The following is a 17,412-nucleotide window of genomic DNA, read 5'->3' on the forward strand; positions in this document are numbered from 1 at the left end:
GCAAACAATAGATAATTATCGCACTTGCCTGATTTAGGCCCGCCAAATGATCGGCCAAATCACTGGTTCGGCTTGAAATTCTATAATTATCCCATCCTCTTCAACACTGATCATGAACAGCCTCCGTCTCCTCACCCAAACGTGCATAGTTGTACTTCAGCTCAGATTATCACTACTCACTTGCACACAGAGGCGACGGCGCAGAACTTTTAGTTACGGGGTACTTCGAGCTCTAATATGCTTGGCTTTGGCGGCTGTTAGGGCCGGAGACACCACCAATTTACCTGGTCAACCTCTCGTCCACCCTGCATGTAGCCAGGGATGTACCCGATTTAGCTCGTATGACGATGATTACTTCGGTCTCGTCAAACATACTCTCAGATTGTGGCTGATGTTTACTCCTTCATCCTCAGATCTTGTCTCAATATTAAAACTTCGATGACTTCGAAGAAGAACTTATATAAAGTCGTTTTCGTGGACGATATTATGATGTTTGCTTGTGACATGGCGACATGGGTGATAATTCACCGAAGGTGTTCATCCTTGGACGACTTGATGATTTGTTGGAATTGATCGGCATTGAGGTGGATACCGGGTACTTACCTCTCCCGAAAGGTTAACGTTTAACCTGCGCCAAAAAACTGATTTATACAAGGCGATGAAAGTTTATCTTGCAGAGTTCGATGCCACATAGAGCTAATTTTTAACTGGTGGATAATTCAAATCAATAGAGATACAACATCCTGTAACTACAGCTACTAATACAAGTCGTACAAACAGGTTATCGCAAAGACAATAGCAGATAGATACACGCAAACTCAAAGCAAAGAGGGATAAGATAACCAAACGTGACGGATGAACATACCTTGAACGAAGATAAAAGCAATAAACTAAGACGTGCAAATGATCATAGATGACATAAACATTATGAGAATGATCCATGTATCAATGCATCCCATGCACTTTTGCCTTGAAGCGTCTGCAGGAACTTGGCTTTAGGTGTACCTGGACAACCATCCCTGCGACTGCATTCAGTACTGTCATGTTGAGCATGACCATCATCACGTTGAGGTAACGCAGCAGCAGTTTGTATTACCGCGGGGTCCGCAACAAATGAAACCCTAGTTGAAGGCATTTCAACCGAGGCAGTCTTGCCACCATCAACATTACTCGTCGTCGCCTCAGGGAATATCGACTGATGGGTCAAAGGCCCCCGGTCCGCGCTTTCTACAACAACAGTCGTAGAAGGTGTACCCGTCGAAGGAGGACTAGTGGACGGGATACGTGGGCTCGTGCGTGACGATGGAGGACTAGAGGGGTTGTGGGATCGACTGCGGAATAGAGGATGAGGGGGTCCGACGGGATGTGAGATATGTTGAGGAGTTGGTGGTGGCGCCGAATTACTATCTCTTTCTGATGGACGTGATTCCTACAAGTATACCCATGAGTCAGAGTGCTATCTCAGTAGATGATGTCAGCAGTGACTCACCGCGCGCCCAAGTTTCGAAGGAGCGTGCGTAGGATGATAATGTGAATGAGACAGATGGTGTCTTGAATACGTATGTTCCTGAGAAACACTTGCTTCCGATGATGGAGTATATGGCCCAGTTGGGGGAGTCGCAGGAGTGTATGTACCCGAAGAACCGGAGAAGGAGTGCGAGGGACTCGCCGTCCCAGAAGAAGAACGTGACCCAGACATCGAAGGACGTTTCTATACAATTTGCATTCAGCACGTCATTTTCCAATTGCTGTCAGGATATTACTCACGGGCGCTAGAATACTTCCCAGAGCCAGTCTGAGTGCCTCGCGGTGTTGTAAGTTAATCTTGGCTCGAGTGTCACAAGACGACGGATGCATGGGATCATGCTGGACCGGAGGGAACTTATCCATGCCGCGTGATGTGGACAACGGATCGGCTGTGGCGGGTCGACTTTGAACTTGGGGGGGCTAGATAAGAAAATTGCGTGAGCTCTGACAAAACAGACGTGGAGATAATAGTGCAGATAACAATCATCAGTGCAGGACGAAAGCATCGATGCAAATATCTGAAAAGCCTGAAAGGAACATACCATGATCGCCGTTTTAACCCTACAAGGTGGGTGCAGGTGTTCGTATCGAGCGAGGGATTACTACGCGCACACCAGCGAGTAGTATGAGCAAAGAGCGACCTAAAGGTACTGGCCTAAGGTAAGGACAACAGCCAAGGTGCTGGTTGGGGAGAAAGAAAGGATCATGCGGTGGCCATCCACTAATAGATTCGTTCTGATCTGACAAATCTTCCGCGCTCGTCCTTTTCCGGACTTTCTAGATTTCACTCTTAATCCCCATATATCCGGCAACCGGCAACGTGGGGCGCTTTTGTTGCGCTCCCTCGGTGCCTTCGGTTGGTGTGCCGAGTACTAGATGACCACTTGCTGAGGCGTAGCTTATATCATGCTTGGAGTCGAGTTGGAGCTGCAGTGTCTCATAAGTTAAAAGCTGGAGCTTATGCATATGACTCGACTTCATCTATCACAGAAATGCCCCGAGTCGCCAACACTGATCAAACTTTCAAAAAGTCTTCCGTCGTTGTTGGACAGCCAGCAGTAACCGACCACAACATAAATGATGATTATGTGAAAGATCCCCCACAGGTAGTTTCAACGAAATTTTTCAACATCAGCCAAGGTTTACTCACGAGTTCGATAGAATACAGATAATAGCATCGAACGCACAGGGAACTCTGGATTGAAGGAGGGGAATCCGAAAGAGCCTCGCGAGCCAGGCGCACCGGAGGATGCTCAATTGGGAAAGGTTACGAAGGAAGCTGACCTCGCTGAAATAGCTCAAGAGGATTCTGTACATGCGTAGAGTAGGTGGGATCCTTTGCGAGAGCGGAAGCACTCTTGTTCGGCGGGCGGTGTTGAATTCAGAGTAGTGGCTCTTTTAATAAGCCACTATTACTAGAGCACTAGACATGAAATTTAGTTGGCACATCCATCGATCCCAACCTTCATCATGTCGCATCATGGTGAACACGTTTCCGAAGCCGCTTTTGCTGCTGCTCGATAAATAAAGAGACCCATGAAAGCACTTAAGCCAGTCGTCATTAAATTAACTGACGTGCGGAGCCGTTCATCTGAACGCCGCAGCAGCGCCACAAAGTGCAACTGCAGACACCTTCGCGTGAGGTAACGCAGGTCAAAATCATAAGGTTGCTTGGAAAGTTAGATTGCCACGGCACGAGAAGTATGCATGTCGTCTCTTTTATTTCATTTAAGATCGAGAGTTGTATATATCGTCTAACTGCAGTTTGTTTTTTGTTAGTAGGAGAATGCGGGTTTTATGATGTCGATGACTATCATCCTCGCGGCACCAAATTGATCATGTCCCGCAATATCCGTTAATATGTTTCTAATACGGTAGCCCGACTGCAAGACGGCGCTTAAAGCTTCATTGTACTACTTGATATTTTTCGACCCGAATGAGCACTCAAATGCTGCGTAGTCCTCCAGATTTTACTCTGCCCGATGTATGGCTCATGTAGTACAACCGTATAATACTTTAAATTCAGAAAGTCGCAAGTACTTTGACGGGATCCAGTTACAAGGTAGTAACTATCAACGCGCGCCTTTGAACATCTTCATACTGATCGAGCTGTTTTGACTGAATGAACTTCCGGTTCGGGTGATGAGCCAAAGCTTGTTCACTATATCTGTGGCTAGAATAGTGTAATTTGAAGTACCAGTGCTAGTCCACCACCGCATACGAAAACAAACGCGCTGGCAAGAAGATGGAACATTCGACGGACACTGGATCAACTTCGCAAACAGTTGTATGCTCGGCAAAATACGGCGGGCCGAGTTCCCTTGATTATCATTAGCTTCTCAAATCCGATCTCATCTCCGATCCGGACAACCATCTACTCACTTGCCGTCATAAAAACCTTGCACATAAAAACCTCACGACCATGGCTAATCTCAACCACGATCAAGCTCTCCTTACTGAACGACTTTTGCTCTTACACAAACTCGATCTAGATTATCCAGATGATAGCGCATTGCACGACTTTGGCGAGGGAATGAAACCTCTGAACACCATCGCGTTACTGTTGTCCACTGGCCTGCCAGGAGAACATTTTGCGGCTGCCTTTGATAAGCGCCTGGGTCTCGAGCTCGTTTTAGCAAAGAACGGAACTCCTACCTCCGAAGATATAGCAGATGCGAAGGAACTTTTCTCTAGGCTTTACAGTCCAGAAGTTCGTCGGGGAAGTGACCTATATCCCTTTGTGGCTCGACGCTGTCGAGCAAATGTACTAAAGCGGGTTCAAAAACTGCTGGCTTCCGTCATAGACACCGGTTTCAACAATGACTTCTCTTCGAGATTCGATCAAAACCCGTCCGCATGCGAACCCCTATCACCGAGTACGATAGAACGGGAGTTCCCTCGCGGTACGGATACTATCATAGAGGGCTACACAGACAAATCGCTTTCAACAATATCGCGAGATCTTCTCGGCAATATTATCGGAGGTGCGGTAGCCTCCGAAGTACCGAGCCGGGAGAAGTTTTTCGATATATACATCTCCGCCCTGGCACTATCGCATTCACGCTTTCTGCGACAATGGGTCAGACTGAAAGATGCAGGGTATCAGAAGGTGCAGAGATTTCAACGATGTGCGGCAAAGCTGTGCCGCTACATCAACGACGTCCATTCCCTTATCAAACGTGCAAAGCGGCTAGGGCCAATCAAATTTCGCTGGGTTACAGATGAATCGATAGGTATTCAAGTGGGTACAGGCGACGTTTGTGTTCATAGTGTGACGCCAGAGGAAGCCTTACATCGTGCATCCGTCTTGTCTCTCCAGCAATTAGAAGAATTGAGAGAACGCAAACCTTTCATCGTTGAACCATGGCAACGGACAGTGCATACATACCTTCACGCCGAGCTTCGCATCATTCTCTATTTTGGCTGGGTCCCAGGCGTGGACGATCGTTATCAACCGATTGGGCTTAGTAAACGAAGTTGTTTATACTGTGTTTTGTGGATAGCGGAACACAATCAGCGGCGCGGGGACGGCATATGGTGGGAGACAAGTTCTCGTAACAAACCGGACCCAACTTGGGCTTTCACGGCTTGTGCATGCTCGAAAGTGCAAGACCTTGATCTGAGGGTATTTGATGAGAAAGTAAAATCCCGATGTTTGCAAAGTCAGCTCCAGCCTGGGTGTACTTCAATTACTGAGCTCAGCCTTTACGAGCTAGTAGCGGATTTAAAAATTTGATACTTATTTATATCTCAGCCTGAAGCGACGTGACCATGAAATTCAAATTTTGCTCTTGAGCGAGGACCGATTTGTGCTTTCTTCCCGATTCTTTGGCTCTTGTGTAGCTCATATACAACATCTGAAATTCTGACAAGCTATATAACTTAACACAGTTGTTAGTACTTGCCCAGGAACGTCATCTACATCGATACAAAATTTGGAAGAGAAAAAATTGAATAATAATAGGTTGTATTAGTAATATGTATATTAATAGGACACATCAAAACTGACTCTGGCACCAGATGATAATTAATTCCTGTCCAGTCCCCGTGATCAAGTATTCACTCGAAAAACGTTCTGGATTGCGGTCGCAATTTTGTTGTCTTGACCTCGATTGATTTTTTCATGACTGTTGCGAGCTGGTTGCGCCGTTGTGGGGTGGCTTCTTAAAAACTAACGTAACGGAAACCGCGGCGTGACGGAAGCGAGCTAGCGCTAAACGCTTTCTGGTAGTACTTTACGTGAAATTGGCTATTCCTTTATGAAAGTTCCACTTTTTCTTGACTCTTCTCAACTTCGTTCACTTGTGGACGGGAGTTGGTATAGCTTCTCTCTCCAGCTCCTCCCACACTTCACGCTCGTTTCGTTCCATTCCCCTGGACTTCACCTCAGCCGCCTGGTTAGAAACTCGTCATTTCAAACTTCAACGTGACGGCCGGCCTCCTTTGAGCTTTCAACGTGGTGATATGGTGTCGTTGAGCGACACTCCTGTGCCCAAGAGTTCCGCTGCGACATCCTTCGAAGACCTTTTAGCGACTAATTCTACAACCAAACTAAATACCTTTCAAGATGTCCTAGAAACACGTTCGGCGGGCATTCCAGATTGCGATGCTGTACGTTTACTCTTATATGTGGTAATTGATTGAGGCTGACGGTAGATTCTTGTGTAGAGGTCACTGGCAGACAAGGTTCGTTGACAAATTCGATGATTTTGGCATCTTTTACCAGTACTGACTGACATTCCGTCGCCTACAGTATTCGCTGTCACCTTCTCCTCATTCTTGGGGAATGCCACTTCTTATGGGTGCTCCTGAATCCGATGATTTCTTACACAATCCCGATCCAAAGAGAGATAGAAAGTCGGACAAAGGAGGAACGATTTGCACGGGTCGTGGAATTGCTAATTTGGGATGTCTATTTATTCTCGCTGCAGGGATGTTAATGCTTTTGTGAGTTCTATCATCTAATAATTATTTGCAATTGAAGTGACTCTTGCTATAGTGCTGGTGTGTGTCATAGTTCCATTGGTTTGATTACTCTTTGTGCCGAGTATCAATAACCTTCGTCAGGTTTTCCTATCATGCAACATTTCACGAAACATAAACCGACCACTCAAGGTGGTTTTAATCTCGGTGGCATCAATGCAACGGGACAAATCCCAAAAATACCTGGCAATTATGCTCTCATCGACAAGGATACGCCACACGACGCGTACACCAAAAAATCGTACATTCATCCTGACGAAGAACTCATTTTAGTCTTTTCAGATGAGTTCAACCAGGATGGACGGACGTTCTATCCAGGTGAAGATCCTTACTGGGAGGCGGTGGATTTACATTATTGGGGAACTGTACGTTAAACGGATTTCCATTTAGAGATGTCTGTGGGAGACTAATTCTTTTGGCTATAGAATGATTTGGAGTGGTATGATCCTCAACAAGGCAGGTCTTCATTACTCCTTTTAGGAACTACCATGCTGAAGATAGCTTTGAAGCGATAACACGCGACGGTGCTCTACGCTTGAGTTTGTCGGAAGTTGATCCTGTGAACAATCATAATATGAAGTACCGTTCTGGGATGGTAGGTGAAAGATACCTCTTTCGTTTAGTAACGCGACTCAAAGCTCCATCATTAGGTTCAATCGTGGTATGTTGTTCTGCAATTACATGTGCGCCATCAATCATCCAACTGTTGGATCCATCACAGGAATAAGTTTTGCTTTACGGGAGGTCTGATTGAAAGTACGTATCTAGTTACCCGAGGATATAGTCGCAAGCCTGAATCATGTTACCAGCATCAGTGACACTACCGGGCTCCTCCAAAGTGAGGTAAGTCATTGTTCCGAAGCTTTTGTGTATTCCAACTGATTTATTTCATCGTTGTGTCAAAATCAATCGAAATCAGTGGATTGTGGCCAGCTATGTGGGTTACACTTTTCCCCGCCCAATCAAGAGATGCTGATTTTTTTCGTTGATATTGGACAGATGGGCTATGGGCAATTTAGGTATGGTAGTGGTATTCAGATAGAAGACACCCCCATTTATTATTCTCATTTCTCAAGGCCGTGCTGGGTACGGCGCAAGCTTAGAAGGATTGGTAAGTCTTTGTCCATGCTTGTTGAGTATACGGAATTCATGTGTCTGGTTCAGTGGCCATATTCTTACGATGCTTGTGATGTTGGGACCCTCCCCAACCAAACATACCCAGAAACCCAGACCCCCGCCGCTGCGTTAACAGGAGGGGATCCTACTTGGGATGGTGCGTTAGTAAGTGGACATAGAGCATCATCAATGGAATGTCGTCTGATTTTTTTCACGTAGTCATTTTTACCCGGGCAGCGCCTTTGTGAGCACAAACATGATAGTATTGCGTTCCGAAAGTAATATTGATCGTTTCCACCAGCTGCTTGTACATGCCCGGGAGAATCTCACCCAGGACCGGTCCGCGCGGATGGCAGTTACGTTGGTCGGTCCGCTCCAGAAATAGATGTTTTTGAGGCTACTATCGATGGTGGCCTTGGCAAAGTTTCCCTTTCAGCTCAGTGGGCCCCATACAACGTGAGAAAAGCTTGCTTTAATTGCTTTTTGTTGATGTTGTGATCTCGCTTCCGGTAGGCCGAATATAGATGGCAAAACACGTCGGAGAATTTGATCATCTATGACACACAGGAAACTGAGCTCAATCAGTACCATGGCGGTGAGTTGATTGATTGCGGACCTCCCTTGGCTCACAACTGAAGGGTTCAACGCATGAAACTTAGGTGTTTACCAGCAAACTACGAGTGGATTATCAACGACTAATCAAGACTGCTATGAACTGGAGAAGGGTTGTTTCTCGGTGTATGGGTTCGAGTATAAACCTGGGTACATAATCACATTCTACTACTCAAGTTGATTGAATGGATAATGAATGATTTTTAGATTCGACAACGCCTATATTACTTGGATCAATGATGGAAAACAAGCATGGACTCTGATGGGAGCCGGGATGGGAGCTGATACTCGAACCGAGATCCATGCGCGACCTGTTCCGCAAGAACCAATGGTAGGTGTTCATTCCTAATCATTTTCAAGTGTATGTCGAATCTTGAACCTTTCCCCCTACAGTATGTTATCGCAAACTTGGGATTCTCGCCGAATTTTGGTTATATCGATTTCGACAAACTGACACTCCCTGCCGTTATGAGCATTGACTATGTACGCATATACCAACCCAAAAATGCTGTCAATGTTGGATGTGATCCCGTCGGATTTCCCACTGCCAAATACATAGAAACGTATGTCCTCCCTTCGCCGATTGTCTCCCATGTTCTTATATTCAATTTTCGCAGATACGAAGAAGCATACACCAATTTCAACTTAACGCTATGGGACAGCCCCAACTATCCGAATGAATGGCCTAAAAATCGCCTCCAGAACGACGGATGCTAAGTTTTCCCTCCATCAGTGCTTCAACATGTCCTTAATTAAATCTTCGGAGTTTCTCATCGCGCGTATATATATTCGGCAATCAGCATGATCGTATACCCCTTCCGAACTGCCAATTTTTCTCCACCGTACTGTATTGGCAGTCATTGGCATTCATTGTTTCAAACACCCATCAAACGCTCCACGATATCGCGGCTTCTCTTACCCATTGAAGTCATTCCACTATTCGGCGTCCCCCGTTCCGGTAACAATATACAAGTTTCAGGAATCCATCTTAGATTTTATGGTATCATTGATAATATAATAATCATTGTCTTTATATGGCTCTGATGATCTGAAAACGTTTCCAGAGAGACTCACTGCCCCTTGACAAACAAATATCACCTGGACCCTTCATGATCTACTTGGTCAAAAAGAGAAAAAGAACAAATTTTTATCAAGCACTCTTGAAATTCCGCCCAGGATCACCTTCCCTCGCCTTTGATATCGTCCGCACGCTTTCCCCTTCCACCGCCAGTTTATGTTAACTTGATTGCTGGGCTCTCGGGGCTACCTTTTGCCAGCACTTTTCCTTCCTACGCTCATTATAGCCGGTTGAGCAGTTATGCTCATCCTTTATGTCGCATCCCTAGCCTGTACTTTGAGTACTGCACTGGGTACCGTAGCACCCGCCATAGCGCCGCAACAGAACTCGCGAGCGGCGGTTCACCATGACACTTCCAATGTGATCTTTCCCCTGGTGAATGCCGCTCCCCAGGAGCTTTCGCTGCGAGAACCTGATAAATTATTGTATGCTTTCCTTCCCTTGTATTGCTTGAAAACCATGTTCATGAATCTTTCTTGGGATAGTGTCAATGCCGTCGTAACCGAGTCCATAACAATCACATCTACCCATAGTACAACGACGCACGTAGTAACTTCAATCCCACCTGCGTCTTTCATAACCACAGTAGTCACGCCCACAACTGTGACGACGACAACAGTAGAAGTGCCTCCTTCGTCGTCCACCACTGGCGCTCTTCCTGCGAATGATACTTCTAGGAATGACGCCGCTGGGTCCGTGGAACGATGTAGCATGGCCGGTCACCGAATGTATTGGATGATAGGCTTCGTACTACTAGCGCTTAGCAATTAATCGTAAATAACGGTATCTAGTAAGTGTTTATGTTCTACTCTCCTAAAATCAATAGACGGGATTGACAAGTTTATGTTTTTAGGAACCTATTCTAATAGAATTAGGGTGAAATATTACTTTAAGTGTATGTTCTCCGAGAGGTGCTAAGCTCTGCTTCGCCAAACTAAGCCGGTTCATTGCCCCCCAACTCAGGGAAGACTGTCGTGGCTTATCCTCCGGCTCCTGTACATGTAGTGATTGTCGTTAATTCTTCAACTTCCGATTAGATACCACCGGTACTGTCGACCATGAGAGGTTCCTCGTCTCTGCATTTGGGCTGTCCATTTCGAAGATAATCGAATATGATTAATTTAGCTGTCTCTCGGCCCTCCGAATTCCTTATATGATATTCAGATACGTTTCTCTGTTCTTACGTGTTGGATGCTTGGCCAAAGCACATAGAAGCAGCACTTTCCAATTTGGGATATGACGGATCGGCTGGGCCCGAACCGATGAGGATCGAGATTCTGAAGTTCCCAACTCTAGATAATATCCCTCCCTACTTTTCAATACAACGGGTGATGAATGGTCAATATATGTATGTCCACCTACTCCCCCATTCTAATACAACTCTGTAGTCGTTTTCAATGATATTCTGGAGCACTCCTGTGGCTGACCTATATGAACACCCAGGGGCCAGCACCGTCACACTTGTTCTTGTCAGCTCCTCACAAAAATTATGACGAAGACCGATCACGAAAAAAAAGAGGTATTGAGCTATAAAAGTTCATACTTTCTTAGCCAGCCACTATCACTACAGCCAACTTCCAACCGTTCACAACCTACGCAACTATTTCATCATGAAACCCATTGCCTCAGCCACTATACTCGTCACTCTCATTGCTATTGTCGGAGTGCAAGGTCGTCGCCAAACTTCCACTGTTGAACAAGCCGTCGATAGTGTTACAGCCACCGGCACTGCTACCGATGCTGTCTCGCCTTCTTTCACAGACACAGCGTAAAGACTAACTCCCTCCTGCACAAACATCAATGCGAATGACATCCATTTTTTTCCTTTCTATCTAGCTTATCAACCGCGACCTTGCAGAGTGACTCTGATTCTCTCAAAATCTCAACCGATTCAGAAAGTGACGCAGCGGCGACATCTATTTTGGACGATGAAACCACAGATACATGGACCGATGATAGCGGGTTTATTCCCGCACCTTCCATGATCGCATCACACCCTCCCTCTATCCCGCCGAAGCTTACACCAATGGCCGGCCCTGCCATGACATACGCATCTACTTCCATGTTCTCCGCTGCTACCACCCCGACAGGAAGTCCCAACCTCGCTAAATCCCGGAACGCAGGATCCAGAGTTGGACTGATTAGCTCCGAATGGCTGGTTCTGAGTTTGGTTGCTGCTGTGGCGGCTGTCTTATTGTGATGACCAGATCTCTCATTAATTTATGCGGACAGTTTTCTTCTAGATCAGTCGCATATATCCACTTCGCATACCTCTCTTTTAGACAGTGCAAGGCCCAATGATAATATTGTGAAACAGTATGGTAAACCAAGAAGAAGTTCTGAGATAAGGGTATTTAGACGAATTTACTGTATGATGCCAGCAGCTTAACGTTCGCGCCTCGGGAGCCAAAGGCCTTAATCGGGTCGAGTTGGAAGCTGCGTTTGGGTCGTCCCGTCTTCCTTTGCCGGCTTTGGTTTTGTCATACCAAAGAGCTGGGGAGCTATTCAGCAAGGAGATTAAACCATAAATATTTTGTTACTCACGTATTTGATATCCTTCACACTCAATTTACTGAGTTTAATTCCTGATCCTTCACCCAAAGCAGCATCCGACAAACCTATATGAAAAATTTCCACATCAATATTTTGGACAGAAGTACGTAGTTAAGAAGCTCACCCATCTTCACTTCTTGCAATTTGAGCATACTATTTCAATTTCATACCTCAATCAATCAAGAAGATATGACGGGTTTTCAAGTACGCACCGTTCCTCTATGGTATCCTCAACAACCAGACGTTTCACAAACACGTTCTTTTCTTGTCCAATGCGATGACATCTACATTTTTGCATTAGTTCTGTTAATACGCATAGCGAATACAGTCCGACCTATCGTAGGCTTGAGATTCTGCTGCGTAATTCCACGAAAGATCCATACTATGAATGTATACATTAGCGAGGTTTAGATATGGATATCAACTGACGTACTTTATGACGCGATTCGCTGCGACGAGATTAAGGCTAGGAAAGGACTAAATGGGCATTTGAGTCCTTCTGACTAACGTGTACTCACCCAACACTTCCACATTTAGTACTATGTATCTTCTCAGCATCTTCTATAAGCCTGATGGATCCAAGACGAGCTTACCTGATCAAGATAACCTTCGGCCCTCCCTGCTGCTTGAACTGAGCCAGAACCTCATCTTTGGAGGTTTTATTCATCTTGCCATCGAACCTAAGGGAATCAATGCCGTGATGGGAGTATTCAATTTCAATCAGGTCCAGCATGGAAGTCCCTATGGTATGCAATGAGCCTATTTGACCGCTTATATAAATGCAAGTCAGCTTACACTGAGAATAGACGATTATCTTGTCTCCAGACGCTTCCCATTTTTTCAATAATCGCGTCATCTCAACCATTTTCGTACTTGAAACCATGTCATTATTTCCTCGAGACCACGTCTTCACGGTTGCGGCTGAAAGGCCTTCCATACTAGTACCAGCTCCTTCATTCTGCGATGCCACTTGACTCTTATTTGAGTTGCCTCGAGAAACTGATGAACCTCTAGCGTCATCGTCGGAAGAATGATCGTGCTACAACATTCACAAAGTAATTAATCAATTATTGAATCAGAACGAGACGTCAAACATTCACGCACACTTTTCTTTCGACGTTTAGGAGATGGCCCCAGTCCTCCAAAAGATGGAAGCTCATCCTCTGAGTCCGAAAGATCCATAATATCCCTACTAGAAGAAGGTTTACTTGGGAGAGAGGGCTTTCGAGGGCTTTCCTTTTTCCTACGCGCCAATTTTCTCTTCGCTTCTTTCTTTGCGCGGTCATAATCATATAACTCCCTGTCGGAAGGTTCAAAGGCAGCCCATTTGAAAGTTTTTTGAGGTCCGAGATCGATCATCTCGCCACACGTAGGGCCTTTACAAATGCATAAGGACGCTTCACTGAATGTTAGTAATGATAAACGTACAAGGCCTCCATCCTTTGACCTGAGCCATTTCATACATCTTTTCAACGGCGTCGTTCTGTTTTTCATTGCCGTAACCGCTAAATTCTATCAGCAAAAGGTTGCATACAGCCAAAACACTCACAAAATGCCATCATGCTCGAACGCTGAATTCTTGAGATTTAACGCGCAATCTAATTATCAGTGAGACCAAGTATGGACAGCCATCTAACAACGAAACTAACCAAAACATATCTCATGACCGCAGCCGAGTATACGACCATTATCCGCGAGTAGCACTTTCAAACCATGAATGAACGCATTGACGATAAGCTCATTATAGCTTACTGTCACTACATTTGGGACACTCAGATGTCCCAGCGATGTCAGCGTCATCGTTAGTGAAGTCCACCAGTGCGTCTGCAGCTTTACGCAATAGGAAGCTATGAGTAAAAGGTTAATTAATACTCAACGAGAGATGAAGGGCAGCATACCGTTGTTTAATCTTTTCTCGCAATTAATAATGTTATGGGAGTGATGAAAAGTTAAACGGACCTCAGCCACAAGGGTTCCTCCAATCTCTTTCTTCGCTCTAGCTAACTCCTTCGCACATTCATCTGCCATCAAGACAGTAGGGTCGGAAAAGTCTTCAGTTTGTGACTATCACACGTTGTGAGGAGATAATCGACTTGAGTGTAATATGACAAACAAGAATGAGGTGAGGATGGCAACATAGTTGTCGCAATCTCAATATCAAGACCTAAGCGAATGTCAATGGGCGAAATAAGAAAAATGGTGGTAGATAAAGCGCACCAATATAATGTGATGCCTTTCGGAAGGTTAGCAATTGCTTACGCGAGACGCTTTATCAACAGAACTCACGATTTAACAAGGGTATTGTTTCGAATGAACTTGTTGATTGTTATCTTGCTGCGCGTTTCGAAGGAGTTGTAGATCTAATAAGGATAAACAATTATTAGAGTCACCACATGCCTGTTCCGCAACGTCTCACCTCTCGTTCCTGCTCTGAGAATTTTAGCTTGACTAGTTCAACATCTTTCGGTGGTAGCTGAAGTATGGGTACGCCCTCGATATTAGAATCCTTCGTCCGACGTAACAGTATGGGTTTGAGTATGGCTTGAGCGCGTGTACCTATTAAACAAGTCATTCGTATATCAATCAAGTTGGGCCAGTCAAATCACTTACCGGCGAGTAGGGCATCATTCATTTGGACTTTTGCCTGAAAGGAGTTCAGCGCGGTTCCCGGGAACAGGAGAAAAGATATACTATGTGGCTATTGAAACTATCCCAATCATTAAAAGGCCTAAAACGGCCGAAACGTAGCAGGCCATACAGATCAACCCTGGATTAAATGGAATGAGAACGCGAACATATGTTCGCTGTGGAAAGACGCACAAAGTGTTTGTGACAGGTGTGCCCGTCAACATCCACCGGTATTTGGCACGCACATACGCTAGAGAGATGCTTGCACGAGTCGCCCTGTACGAGGATCATGGGCAGAAAATGGCAATACGAAAAATTCAAAATTACCTATTGCGTATAAATTGAGCTTCATCGGCAATCACTCGAAAGAATTTGGTGCGAGCCAAGGGACCGCTGAGTAATGTAGTATGTGAGCGCCATTACACACCGGCAAGACTGCCTCAGCTCACCCGTATTTTACCAGCCAGTTATACTCATCTTGAGGGTCCACATCAGAAGGAGAATGGAAATCCGCATGCAATGTCTGATATGATGTGATCACGACCTAGGAATGGAGAAAGCCGGAGTCAGAAGTAGGCTACCACTTCAATCCAATGTCTTACATCCATCGATTTCACGGCCGAAGAACTCTGGGAAGCAACTAATTAGCCCCAGGCATAGGATATAATTAGGGAAATGAAGGCTAACCTTAAGCTTATCCTTGCCATGGTGGATATGGACTGAAAATAATCCGTTCGTCTTGGCTTCTATTTCATCTTTCCACTACCAAGACTCTCAATTTGCTAAATGACGCTCCCACAATAGGAATCTCACCTGTTGAAGTAGTGCAGCGGGGACAACAACAAGCGTCGTTCTATGGTCATCTTCAATGTCAGGCATGTTCTTAACCATTGTAGCGATCATCTGAACGGTTTTTCCTGATTCATGCTGAGTCATGATAAACGGGAGAAATGACGAGTAGTACCAAGACCCATATCATCGCTGCCAGCCTTTGAGTAAGTAATGAGAATATACGATACTGCAAGTCGACTCACGCAAGGATACCGCCTTTGTGCGGCCCTTTTTCTTGCTCCAACATCCTTGGAAAGATGCTGTTTGTTTATGTTCCCAAAATAGCTCAACGCCGCTGTCACTCACCATGCAACTCCTATGGCTTGATGAGCCAATAATCGAACCTCGAGACCCGGGAGATAATCCTGTTTGCTGCAAGGGGGATTAACAGGATTCTCAAATTCGCAAGAACAACCACGTTACCATTCCAGTCCGAGCTTCTCTATCGCGGTTTGCACGCTTAACCCGTGACTAACATTATCAATGGCTTTCGTAACGAATTCGGCGAGCCTGTTTCCGAGATTAAAGAAGGAATTCTTGAACGAAACGTGCGCCTACTTTTCCTCTTGGTCGGCTCCTCCGAAATCAATAGGTTTCAAAGGGGTTTCCTGGTCGTAGAAGAGGTTAAAATTCCTTCGGTGGGTAATGACACCAGCTGGCGAAGGCTGGGATGCAGACGGCTTAACGTCCATCACTATGTAGGGTGTTTCGATAGATTCAGGAGGGGGATTAAAAAAAAAACAAGGGGATGGGCATACTTTTGAGGAGAAACTGCGAATTGACATAAGCACTTGAACTTTCGTCTTCCTCACTCTCTTCAGGAGATTGAGACTGCATCGGTGCAAGCGAGGGTTGCCGTACCGCCCTTTGGGACCCCGAAACAAGGGATTCGTCAAGAGCATCAAGAAGACTAGAACGACCGGCTGTTTTTCCACCCGACATCATAGCACAAACTGTCATAAACCCGTGTTCAAAGGGGAAAAACAGGCAGAGAGAAGGAAGGGACGCGTCGCGATGAATTGCTCATTAACCTGAATGACAAACTTCCGCAAATAACAATTTAATTAAAAATAAAAATCACGAGGTGACAAACAGGGGTGGTTACCTCCATTCGACTGCATCCTGGCTCTTCCCTTCCATAGAACTGTCGTCCATGCATGCACCGCTAGCATCGCACTGCTCTGACTCGCATAACCTTAAAACGCGTGGACCCCCTGTTCGGACGGCCGGTTCAGGATCCGGGGCTCAGGACTCAGTAAAATCACAAAAACTCATACTTTGAGAAATATGACTTCTCGACTTGCGCCTTCGATGGACGGACAAATCATCCCCAGGTACCGGATCTGTGGCACCGAATTAGTGCGCGATATTATATATGACTTTCGACGGGTGTCTCCTACGACCGCTCAAGTCCTTGGGGATGGAGAATGTATCCTTCCTGGTCCACCGGGCCCAGAGCATTACCCGGTCATTAATCTAGCGCTTCTTGCATGCAGTCATGCATGATCAACCCACGCGGCTTTTCATATCGAACATATAAGGAACAAGATTCCACAGGTAGTGGATCCCCTACTCCACCTCCCGCCTACTTTTATACCAACCCCAAATCCAAAGGCTGAAAATTTTCGACAAGGATTTATATATCCCATCCATCCGCGACACTTTCTCGTTTGATTCTATCCCTTAGTCTTTCCTTCTCCCCCTTTCCTTCTTCACTTCACCTTGCTCTAACCGAAAGTAAACCTTTCCGCGATGAAATTCTCCAATTCTCTATCCGCTCTCCTCGTATCCGCGAATCTCATGTTGGCAGCGAAGGCCTACAAAGGAGATGGTCAGTTATGACAGTGTCGCCCATCCTATCGTCAATGATGCTGATTTTGTTCTCCCACCTTTTTAGCCACCTTTTATGATCCTGGTGTACGTTTTTCTTACACTTTTCACCAAGATTCCTCACCCACTGGTTTCAAAATTAGCTGGGAGCTTGTGGCCATACGAATCAGGCTCATGAACTTGTCGCTGCCCTTCCATCAGCCAAATACGGCAGCGGAGACCATTGTTCCAAGCATGTCGGCATCCACTGTAAG

The 17,412-nt window shown here is 45.6% G+C and overlaps 6 protein-coding genes across 6 annotated transcripts; 4 read left to right on the forward strand and 2 right to left on the reverse strand.

The window, feature by feature from the left end:
* Positions 1–925: 925 nt before the first annotated feature.
* Positions 926–2,014, reverse strand: AGABI2DRAFT_121517 (hypothetical protein; the record flags this gene model as incomplete). The annotated part of the gene is made up of 4 exons (XM_006455555.1): positions 926–1,429; positions 1,490–1,711; positions 1,768–1,947; positions 2,009–2,014. The coding sequence occupies 4 exons, from the start codon at positions 2,012–2,014 to the stop codon at positions 926–928; spliced, it is 912 nt and encodes a 303-aa protein (XP_006455618.1).
* Positions 2,015–2,363: 349 nt separating this feature from the next.
* Positions 2,364–2,844, forward strand: AGABI2DRAFT_227062 (hypothetical protein; the record flags this gene model as incomplete). The annotated part of the gene is made up of 2 exons (XM_006455556.1): positions 2,364–2,633; positions 2,689–2,844. Coding segments are annotated over exons 1-2 (270 nt in total), but the record flags the coding sequence as incomplete, so codon positions are not given.
* Positions 2,845–6,277: 3,433 nt separating this feature from the next.
* Positions 6,278–9,279, forward strand: AGABI2DRAFT_227064 (hypothetical protein). Its single transcript, XM_006455557.1, has 19 exons — positions 6,278–6,474; positions 6,527–6,531; positions 6,595–6,875; positions 6,936–6,966; positions 7,020–7,105; positions 7,161–7,171; positions 7,232–7,266; positions 7,320–7,353; positions 7,430–7,447; positions 7,510–7,529; positions 7,587–7,621; positions 7,675–7,791; positions 7,846–7,870; positions 7,928–8,082; positions 8,140–8,221; positions 8,286–8,388; positions 8,446–8,569; positions 8,632–8,801; positions 8,856–9,279. Exons 1-19 carry the CDS (start codon positions 6,314–6,316, stop codon positions 8,953–8,955), a joined length of 1,593 nt encoding a protein of 530 aa, XP_006455620.1. The 5' UTR covers positions 6,278–6,313; the 3' UTR covers positions 8,956–9,279.
* Positions 9,280–9,556: 277 nt separating this feature from the next.
* AGABI2DRAFT_121521 (hypothetical protein) lies at positions 9,557–10,087 on the forward strand (the record flags this gene model as incomplete). The annotated part of the gene is made up of 1 exon (XM_006455558.1): positions 9,557–10,087. One exon carries the CDS (start codon positions 9,557–9,559, stop codon positions 10,085–10,087), a length of 531 nt encoding a protein of 176 aa, XP_006455621.1.
* Positions 10,088–10,926: 839 nt separating this feature from the next.
* On the forward strand, positions 10,927–11,516 carry AGABI2DRAFT_180587 (hypothetical protein; the record flags this gene model as incomplete). Its single annotated transcript, XM_006455559.1, has 2 exons — positions 10,927–11,084; positions 11,153–11,516. The coding sequence occupies 2 exons, from the start codon at positions 10,927–10,929 to the stop codon at positions 11,514–11,516; spliced, it is 522 nt and encodes a 173-aa protein (XP_006455622.1).
* A 77-nt stretch (positions 11,517–11,593) lies between these two features.
* On the reverse strand, positions 11,594–16,305 carry AGABI2DRAFT_210072 (hypothetical protein). Its single transcript, XM_006455560.1, has 34 exons — positions 16,087–16,305; positions 15,887–16,022; positions 15,752–15,838; positions 15,635–15,700; positions 15,532–15,576; positions 15,462–15,478; positions 15,311–15,414; positions 15,185–15,259; positions 15,100–15,126; positions 14,947–15,041; positions 14,825–14,890; positions 14,690–14,773; positions 14,561–14,636; positions 14,480–14,513; positions 14,286–14,425; positions 14,156–14,229; positions 14,087–14,102; positions 13,983–14,033; positions 13,829–13,933; positions 13,768–13,778; positions 13,622–13,716; positions 13,519–13,572; positions 13,419–13,467; positions 13,298–13,374; positions 12,974–13,245; positions 12,665–12,908; positions 12,463–12,610; positions 12,388–12,408; positions 12,303–12,335; positions 12,204–12,251; positions 12,082–12,153; positions 11,994–12,022; positions 11,861–11,934; positions 11,594–11,809 (listed from the first exon to the last, which is right to left on the reverse strand). The coding sequence occupies exons 1-34, from the start codon at positions 16,286–16,288 to the stop codon at positions 11,732–11,734; spliced, it is 2,805 nt and encodes a 934-aa protein (XP_006455623.1). The 5' UTR covers positions 16,289–16,305; the 3' UTR covers positions 11,594–11,731.
* Positions 16,306–17,412: the final 1,107 nt, after the last annotated feature.

The sequence above is a fragment of the Agaricus bisporus genome (assembly GCF_000300575.1).
Source record: "Agaricus bisporus var. bisporus H97 unplaced genomic scaffold AGABI2scaffold_11, whole genome shotgun sequence".
Classification (NCBI taxonomy): Eukaryota; Fungi; Basidiomycota; class Agaricomycetes; order Agaricales; family Agaricaceae; genus Agaricus; species Agaricus bisporus.